Genomic DNA, 10,547 nt, shown 5'->3' with positions numbered 1-10,547 from the left:
GGTAGTTCACCTTAAGCCTGACAATAACTGGTTAGTTAATGTAACTAGAAGCAGATACTTTACCTTTCTTCTCTCAATAACTGGTTAGTTAATGTAGCTGACTAACAGTACGTACTTCACCCTCAGTCTGACAGTAATTGGTTAGTTAATGTAACTAACTAGCAGCGGGTGGTTCACCTTCAGTCTGCATCATCTCTTTGTCCTCAGCATCTGCTGGTTCTCCCTCCTGGACTCGTTTTGTCCTCCAACAGGTTAAAAACAAACCTGCCAACAGACCATCAGCTGAGTCAGTTCACCTTCAGACCTTCATCTTCATCAGCTGCACAAGAACTCACTGACCTGCTGTTAGAGACAGCAGGAAGGAGACGACGAGGGCTGAGCGATAGATGAAGAAGTTCAACCTCTGAGTTTCACAGTCGGGAACGTCCTGGAACTCTTTACTGGGAGAGACGGTGGAGGATGGAGAAACACCTGGGACATCTAATAATAATAATAATAATAATGTCATCACAATGTCAGCACTGTATGTTTCCATACAATGGCGAAATTAGTCTCTGCATTTAACCCATCCACCACCAGGTGGTGCAGTGGGCAGCTATTGAAAGCGCCCCGGGGGGCATTTTGGGGATGAGGCGTGCTGCCCAGAGACGCCACGTGATGTGCAGTGACTGGGGATCGAACGTCACTGATCGAACCTGGGACTTTTGGGTCCCAAGCCGGCTGCCCTGCCTCTACACCATCTCGGCCCCCATTACATAAAAAGACAAAATTGAACAAATAAAACGTAATTTATCAGAGAATTATTTATAAACCGTTTGTTGCGTCCACAGAAACCAGAACTTTCTTTTCATTTTAATTACACTTTTGACCAAAGAACAGATGATTTTTGTGTTCTGAACACGTGGGACACCAATGAGGTAAAATTTATACCTTTGGTTTTATGGCACCTTTTTTTTTTTTTTTTGTTAATCCACAACTAAATGTTTGACCATTCCTCTTTAGAACCCAATGATTCATCAATCACAGTTGAGCTACAGCAGTTTTTAGTCCAGCAACACTTTGATCTAAAACCGTCTGTACAGCCTAAAGGACTTTCTTTTTTTTTTTTTAATTAAAGACGTTTCCTTTCCTGAACTTGATGACCCATGGAAGGACAAATCTGTAGAATCGTTTGAAAGCAGGAAAAGCTTTGTGAGAAGAATAACTGAAGCTTTGGGTTGAGGTCCCAGCGTTCAATTAGAAAACTGTGATATTTACCTGAGATGAGACAGATCGTGTCTCCATAAACATCTGGTCTATTTTCCATCCCCCCACAGAAGTAAAGCCTGCTGTCCTCTGCTGAGACATTTCTAATCACAAGTCTGTTTTCCATCAGTGCATATTTGGTTTCAAAGTCAGGAGAGAAGAAGATGGGCTTTGTCGAAGAATACGTTTGTCCAATTCCTCCTCTGATCTTGTTGTGGATCTCCATGAGCCAGAACATTTTTGAATCATTGAAGGAGCAGGTCAAAGTGGCGTCTTCACCCAGCTCAACTCTAACTGTTACAATCTGAGGCTCTGAATGGACCAGAACCATCAACGGCAGCGTCCACAGTAGATCCATGATTCATCTTCTGTAGACGGAGTCGACTGAAACCAACGCCGCTCTGCTGAGGGACGATCTCCGAGGTTTGCTTCCTGTTTAGTAAACGTGACCCGTCTGAGTCGAACTGAGCCACAAACACCATGTCAGAGGAAGTTCACCCTGTGGTCTCTGTGGTTCTGACACCAGCAACAGGACCTCTGTCAGATATTTATCAGGTTTTTCATGTTGAATAGGAAAAGTTGTTTTTCTGTGAGCAGGACCATAAGAACTTTCAGTAGCTGAAGGTTCACACCGGCCCACAGAAGAAATCTGAGGTGTCCCACATGGATTGTTGGGACCAGCTCCTGGTCTTCATGTTCCAGTTTACGTCTAAACGGACCTCCGAGCCTCGTTTCTGTCTCTCAGAACCAACGTGTGACGCGATTCAGTTTTTATTTTCTTACTTCAACCAAAGTGTCTCACCGTCCAGGTCAAAGGTCACCAAACTGTTTGTGATTTCTAATATTTATAGAATATTTATGACCTTTGGAAAATTGTTTGTTGTTTCTAAATTTAGTCGCCAACAACTGAAGAAACATTTAAAAATATGAATTAGATCCGATCTTTTTTTTTTTTTTAATAAAGACCTGTGGTGTTTACCTGAGATGAGATGGAGCGCGTCTCCATAAACCATCGTCCAATTCTCCCTCCTCCCACTGAAGTAAAGCCTGCCGTCCTCTGCTGAGATGTTTCTCACCATTAAGTTTGTTTTCCATCATTGAATATTTGGTTTCTAGACCGAATCTAGATTCTTAGTCCTGGCAATTCGGAATTGATTCTAAAAGCCCATAAATTGATTTTAAAATGTGTTTAATTGAGGACATATTATTCTACACCTCGGAAGTGAGTCTACATTTCTATCTCCGTTATAACCACCCGAACCACAATGTCTACCCCCACAAAAGTTATATCAAAACGACCGGCTCGGCCCCGTGATGTGTGCTATTACTTTTATTGGCATTTCGAGTTACCATGGCGAAGTAATTTGCGAACAAAGATGCAATATTTCACCAACTCCAGGAACTAGTTGGTGACTGCCCACTTATTATTCTACACCTGAAAAGCGTATCTTTTTCAACTTTATTGCGACCCAAACCGCAAAGTGGACCCCCACAAAAGTTATATCCAAACGACCGGCCCGGCTCCGAGATGTGTGCTATTACTTTTATTGTCAATTGGCGTTACCATGGCGACATATTTTGCTAACGAAAATGACAAATTTCCCATAGGAAATGAATAGGACAAAACTTTTCAAAGAAACTGAGTTAATGTCGGGAGCCATTTTGGTTCAACATACATGGAAGGCACCTAATATCACCTATTATTATTATTATTCATTAGTAAAAATAATTAACATAAATTATTAATGATTTGTTTTAATAATTACAAATAATAACATTAATAATTATTAATATTATTAATTTATATTTAATATTGCTTATTATTATCAAATATATTAATGGTTTATAATAACTAATAAATGAATGACATTAATTATTAATATTATTAATTATGAATAGTATTTATTATTAATAATAATAATTTAATAATAAATAGGCAGTCCCCGTCAAAGTTTCTCCAGGAACTTTTTAGTTTGATTTTTTCCGCTCCTACTCCCGAGCATACTGCATATCACATTACATGTCCGCTCGGCCGCCTAAGAATTTTGGCCGTGAAGGCCACCGTACAGCAAGCTAGTTAGCCACAGTGTTGCCAGGTGTACGATAATTATCGTATTTGTACGACAGTTTTGCTCTCTGTACGATGCATGATCAATAATTCCAAAAAAGGCCAAATATACGATAATTTGATCATTCCGTGAATGTGTGATTGTAATTAGTTGTCATCAGCCTGTCGCAACTGTCTGTCTGAGGTTTTTTTTTTTGTGAGCCCTGGAGGCATCTTTGTCCGCAAACAGATGCACGATTGGCTGGAAATTCCAGCCAATCGTGCTTTTCTAAATGTTACATACGAGTGACGTGTTTGCCTCAGAACAACGGCCATGATTGGCTGAATAGTCCGCTGCGCCCGCCACATGAGTGAGGAAAAGAAAAAAGAAAAGAAGAAGCAGAGTCGGTCTGGAAGCGGACCTATCGCTACTATAGTGCATCAATAGATTTGTTATTTTGGTTATGACGGGTGCATGATAATTTCCCTCAAAATACGATAATTTTATGTCTCTAGTACGATAATCCTACGTTTCTCACCTGGCAACACTGGTTAGCCAGCTCTCTTTATCTGAATGGAGTCTGCTAGCATGGAGGAGGGGGACAGCGCGATTCAACCCGTTCCTTCGTCTTTAAAAGTCATTTTAGATCCTACAATGTTCCAGGGAAAAGACAGAGTACTTAACAAGAGAACGGTTGTTTGCAAGAAGTGTAAAATAAAATTGCGGTACAGTATTTTGGAAATACGACAAAATGCGCGGAAGATGAACGCGAAGCAGCCGACCGGCGAACTCTGCAACAAACTTCCAGGCTCCTCCCAAAAAAAGGCTGAAGGTTTCCCTCTCCATCTCCTGCTATATCACAAAGGATTTACGAGCAGACTGCTCAGTGGAAGGTGAGAGGTTTAGGTTTATTTGTAATACGCTAGAAGCAACGTATGTTATTCCTTCACGTAGATAAAGCTCCACACGACTCCAGCATGAAACAAAGAATAACGTGGGAGAAGCTCTGATGCAGCTGCAGCAAAGGTAACTGTTTTATTTCATATTATACAAAAAAGTTAATGTAATTTGTCTTTTTAACAGGTTGAAGAGGACAGATGAGACGCATCGCCTGGAGCCAGTTGTAAATTATATGATTTATGAATTACAGTTCAGAAGAGTTTTTGTGCAGGTTTGCACAGGTTTTGTTAAAGATTTACTAAATATGAATCAATATGGTTAAAACTGTGAAGTCTGTATATTTCATATTAGGTTAAGTTTTGAAAATACAGCAAATGTTAGAGCAATATGGTTAAAAAAACGTGCAGTCTGTATTTTATTTTGAATTAAAGGTTAATGCACTATGGTAGGCTGAAGTCTGTTTACTTTTGTATTCATATATTTTGAATTATTCGTCTGTGATGGACTGGAGACCTGTCCAGGTGTCCCCCGCCTCTTGCACAGAGATGTCTGATATGGGCACCAGTGACCCCCGTGACTCGAAAAAGATGAAGTGGGTAAAGATGATGAACGGATGAATTATTTGTTTCTAGACTCTTTTTTTTTTTTTTTTTTTTAGAAAAATCCAGGCAGCTAAGCTAATCTAATACTGTTAATTTAAGTTACAGAATGTTATGCACGCCTATATTTGTTCCTATTTTTGTTATTAATATAAAATGATGCAAAAAGATTTGGCACAGTAAAGGAACCTAAAATTATACAAACCGGATTCCAAAAAAGTTGGGACACTAAACAAATTGTGAATAAAAACTGAATGCAATGATGTGGAGGTGCCAACATCTAATATTTTATTCAGAATAGAACACAAATCACAGATCAAAAGTTTAAACTGAGAGAATGTATCATTTTAAGGGAAAAATCTGTTGTTTCCAAATTTCATGGCGTCAACAAATCCCAAAAAAGTTGGGACAAGTCCATTTTTACCACTGTGTGACATCCCCCCTTCTTCTTACAACACTCAACAGACGTCTGGGGACAGAGGAGACCAGTTTCTCAAGTTTAGAAATAGGAATGCTCTCCCATTCATGTCTAATACAGGCCTCTAACTGTTCAATCGTCTTGGGCCTTCTTTGTCGCACCTTCCTCTTTATGATGCGCCAAATGTTCTCTATAGGTGAAAGATCTGGACTGCAGGCTGGCCATTTCAGTTCATTTCCTTCTCCTACGTAGCCATGATGTTGTGATTGCTGCAGAATGTGGTCTGGCATTATCATGTTGAAAAATGCAGGGTCTTCCCTGAAAGAGATGACGTCTAGATGGGAGCATATGTTGTTCTAGAACCTGAACATAGTTCTCTGCATTAATGGTGCCATTCCAGACATGCAAGCTGCCCATGCCACAAGCGCTCATGCAACCCCATACCATCAGTGATGCAGGCTTCTGAACGGAGTGTTGATAACAACTTGGGCTATCCTTGTCCTCTCTGGTCCGGATGACATGGCGTCCCAGTGTTCCATAAAGAACTTCAAATCGTGACTCATCTGACCACAGAACAGTCTTCCATTTTGCCACACTCCATTTCAAATGACCCCTGGCCCAGTGCAAATGTCTGAGCTTGTGGAGCTTGCTTAGAAATGGCTTCCTCTTTGCACTGTAGAGTTTCAGCTGGCAACGGCGGATGGCACGATGGATTGTGTTCACTGACAATGCTTTCTGGAAGTATTCCTGAGCCCATTCTGTTATTTCCTTGACAGTTGCATTCCTGTTTGAGGTGCAGTGATGTTTAAGGGCCCGGAGATCACGAGCATCCAGTAGAGTTTTATGGCCTTTACCCTTACGCACAGCGATTGTTCCAGATTCTCTGAATCTTTTGATGATGTTATGCACGGTTGATGATGATAACTCAAAAGTATTTGCTATTTTACGCTGGGTAACACCATTCTGGTATTGCTGCACTATCTTTCTGCGCAACAATGGTGGAATTGGTGATCCTCTTACCATCTTGGCTTCTGAGAGACACTGACACTCTGAGAAGCTCTTTTTATACCCAATCATGTTGTCACTTGACCTAATTAGTGTTAATTGGTCTTCCAGCTGTTCGTTATACGCTCAATTCCTTTTTCCAGCCACTTATTGCTACTTGTCCCAACTATTTTGAGATTTGTTGACACTGAAATTTTGAATCAACATATTTTTCCTTTAAAATGTTACATTTACTCAGATTAAACTTTTGATCTGTCATCTATGTTATATTACGAATAAAAATATTGACATTTGCCATCTCCACATCATTGCATTCAGTTTTTATTCACAATTTGTTTAGTGTCCCAACTTCTTTGGAATCCGGTTTGTAGTTTTAAATAAATGAATAAATAAATTTGTTTACATTGTTGTTTAATCTTTTCAGCTCGTCAGTTACGTAATGGAAACAAAATTTATGACTATTTCAATAGAAAAATCATTTCTGCATCGAAAAATCGATTTTGAATCGAATCGTGACACCAAAAATCTGAATCGAATCAAATCGCCAGACAATGATAGATTCGCACCCCTATTTCTTCATTTCGGTCGATAACGATATAATTCCAATATTGTAATAAACAATAGAAAAGCCTCAGAAAAACTGTACAAATAAACTAATGTTCACTTTTATTTGTATTTAGCCTTCAAAACATTTTGAAATCACCGTCAAATAAACATAACGCGTTGGCTCAAAGTTTATTGTGCTTCATCTTGTGACTCTCCGCATATTCTATCGAGTAGAAACTCTTCAGATGAAACAAGTTAGATGTATTCCCACCGCTTGTTGGAACGACTCTGTCACATTTTGCAACACACTGACAGAAACCTGAAGTTTATCGGATCTTAGATAGCTGAACCACTTCCACACCGCTGAATTAGTCTTCCCTCTCTTATCAATTATGTCATTTGCTTTCACTTCGCTTGTGAAAGCTTGTTCAGTCACATTCTCACGGTCATAGGCACTCATTTTGAAGCGAAAACTTACAGCACGTTGGTGTTTAGCCTAGCCTAGCCTAGCCTGCTACCGTTAACTCCTTCTGGACTTGAGCTCTGCGTAACGTCTACGTCACCACACGCTTACATAGTTGTGTCGCACCTTTTTCTGTTGGGGTTGAAACTGAAGCGGCCGCTTCTACCCGAACAGATAAAGAAATGCATCAGTGAAGCGCTGTAATCATACCAATATATCGAAAATGTGCTGAAAAAACTCACATCACCGTTATTCAATAAAAGTATATTGTGGCATATATTGATATCGAATTATTGTCCAGCCCTATTTCAAAGTCAGGAGAGTAGAAGATGGAGGTTGTTGAAGAATAAGTTTGTCCAATTTGTATTCCAGTCTTGTTGATCTCCATGAACCAGCGAATTATTAAATCTCTGAAGGAACAAGTCAAAGTAACGTCTTCACCCCTTTCTCCAAAAACTGTTACATTCTAGGTCTCGGAACAGACCAGAACTGTCAGCAGCATCTACACCAGATCCATGATCATGTTCTGTAGATGGAGCCGACTGAAACCAATGCAGTTCTGCTGAGAGACTTCTCAGAGGTTTACTTACTGTTTATTAAGGTGATTTCAGGCTGAGTTGAACTAAACTACAAACACATTTCTCAGAGGAAGTCCAGCCTGTGGTCTCTGTGGGTCTGACGACAGTCAGGACTTTAGACTAAAACAGAAACAGAAGTCAGTTTGTATCATTGACTGAGTTTAGGGTGTTTTCCAAGATCCAACATCTGATTTTCTTCAGCTTTTTCTCTTTATTAACATTCACCTCCTTCATCCAAACACCTGAGTAGCTGCAGCGGGATGGATCTCTGGTCTGTATAACTTTTATTTTTTTTTATTTTTTTTATATGAACCGACATTCCACTTTTAATATTGTATCGTTTCTGTTTATTTTATAATTTTATCTGGAAAGATTTCCAGATTGCTGATTCTCATCTAGAAGCTTGGACGAGTTAGAGACGGTCTCAGAGGTGTATTTCCTGTTTAGTAAGGAATTCGGGCACCTCCAAATCTGAGGCCATGGTCCTCAATCAGAAATGGGTGGATTGCTCTCTTCAGGTTGAGGGTGAGGTTCTGCCGCAAGTGGAGAAGTTCAAGTATCTCGGGGGTTTTGTTTACATTGAGGGAAGAGTGGAGTGTGAGATTGACAGACGGGTTGGTGCAGCTTCTGCAGTATTGCGGACTCTGTTCATTCAACCTTTATTTAGACGGATAAATCACACTGAGCCTCAAAGACTCATTTACAAATGAGACCTGTTTAGACAGAGAAAAAGTAATGAAAGTGACACGTATAGGATTTGGAGGCAAAATAGCATTCCTATCAAACTCGCTCCTTGGCCGAGGAGAGATAGCCTGAGATTGAAAAAACACCCTGCAACGTAGGTACATAGTGATGCAGACATTTCACAGGGGAGGAGAGATGACAAGAGCGGTGATCATGTCAAGGACACTCCAGAGGCACTGTAGGAGTTCTGAAAAGAATGTTATAATCAATCAGTTCCCTCTGGTGAGATCCGTAAACACTTTCAAGGGGTGCTGAGATCGACCTAGGATAGCACCAGAAAGAATCCAAAGAGTCCTGAAATGATGACACAATAGCCCCTTATCCACAGGTCCGGTTCCTGTAGGACCCTACTGGGGCTTATTTAGGCCGGTTCCGGTGGGACCGGTTTATTTCTGTCCATAGTTCCCCTTTAGTGGGCGTATAGTTAACCTTTAGTGGGCGGATCATTAATGTCAACCCGCCTTACCAGCTGGTGGTGCTAGTGTTACATTAAGCTCTTTACTAACCACCACTAACACGTATTAGAAGAAGAGCTGGAAAAAACACACACAACCAAAATGGATGATCTTGTTTCTATTTTGAATATTCTGCTTTGCCTGTGGCTTTTTCTCCTTTTTTATGTACACATACATATATGTATGCAGCCTGTCAGCAAGCTCCCCATGGTGCATCTATGAAAGTTGGTGAGGATGCTGGCGTTCGTATCAAACTTCTTTAGTCTTCTTAGGAAGTAGAGTCTTTGTTGGGCTTTCTTGACCACAGTGTTTGTATGTAAAGTCTAGGATAGATCCTCAGAACGCTGAGGAACTTGAAGCTGCTGAGCTGCTCAGCGTTGTTTATGTAGACTGATCCCAAAAAATAAAAATGCATACAACTACTGTGCTGTACGGCACTTGGGAATTTAACGGTGGCCATTGGACATAAACGTTCAAAAGTTGCTTTACATAATCCGCTTCCAGGAGCTTCTAGAAGCAGAGCAGCAAGGTCACGATGAGGAGAGCCATGTGGAAGACATTTGCTTTTGCTGATCCTGGTAAAGGGGTTGGTGTTTTTTCTTCACATTTCTCTGCAACACAATAGATATGTTAATCAGACACCAGAAACACTCAGCAGATTATCAGATTTTAGACGGATGAACAATTACAAAACAGTCCAGTTTTGCCCCTTTTAAGCCATTTTGATTGTAAATTTATATTATGGGTTTGTACAGAGGTTTGTGCCCCAAACAGCATAAAAACATTTCATTTGTGAGGAAGAAAAAGGTCTATCCTTCCATATCCTGATGCATGCTCAATAATCCAGGTAGAAAAATCCATAAAAGTTCAATCTGGTCCTCTGGACATTCAAAAAAAAAAAAAAGGCAAAAAATGTAGAAACATTTCGTCTCTCATCCGAGAGACTTCCTCAGTCTGAGGTGCTGTTTTCAGCTCAGTCTCTTAAAAGCACCTTCTCAGAGTGGATCAACCAGTTTTGTTGCTGACAACCAAAACCAGCTGATGACATGCTCAAGAAGGACCATCAGCCTAACAATGGATCATTAGCACACTGATGGCTGTTTACTATTCACAGGGGGTTGAGTGATACTAGCAATCACAGCATTGTAAGAGGGGGACAATTGAACCCAGAGACCTCCACCCCTGTTTAATGATGGACGATTTCTTTTCACAAAGATGGCCTCCTTTACTCCTCTCAAACCATCGTTCCTCTCTGTCCAGGATGTGCACATCTTCATCCCTGAAAGAGTGACCGCTGGCCTGGAGATGAGTGTAGACCGCAGAATCCTGGCCTGATGATGTTGATCTTCTGTGCTGGGCCATCCTTTTGGCCAGTGGCTGTTTAGTTTCCCTGATGTAAGACTGATCACAGCCCTCCTGACACTGAACAGCATACACAACATTACTCTGTTTGTGCCGGGGGACTGGATCTTTGGGATGAACCAGTCTTTGCCGTAATGTATTTTGGGGTTTAAAAGCCACTGGGACATTATGTTTAGAAAATAAA

At 40.6% G+C, this 10,547-nt stretch overlaps 1 protein-coding gene across 1 annotated transcript in view; it reads left to right on the top strand.

The window, feature by feature from the left end:
- The first annotated feature begins 4,055 nt into the window (after window positions 1-4,055).
- LOC119429047 overlaps window positions 4,056-10,547 on the top strand; it is a 30,858-nt gene continuing 24,366 nt past the window's right edge. The window contains exon 1 of the mRNA XM_037696763.1: window positions 4,056-4,186. Within this exon, the coding sequence (XP_037552691.1) occupies window positions 4,056-4,186 (131 nt within the window). The remainder of the gene's footprint in view (window positions 4,187-10,547) is intronic.

The sequence above is a fragment of the Nematolebias whitei genome, chromosome 23 (assembly GCF_014905685.2).
Source record: "Nematolebias whitei isolate Nwh7 chromosome 23, NemWhi1, whole genome shotgun sequence".
In the NCBI taxonomy this organism is placed as follows: Eukaryota; Metazoa; Chordata; class Actinopteri; order Cyprinodontiformes; family Rivulidae; genus Nematolebias; species Nematolebias whitei.
The sequence above is the reverse complement of the archived record's forward strand: the minus strand, read 5'-3'. Positions and strand labels throughout refer to the sequence as shown.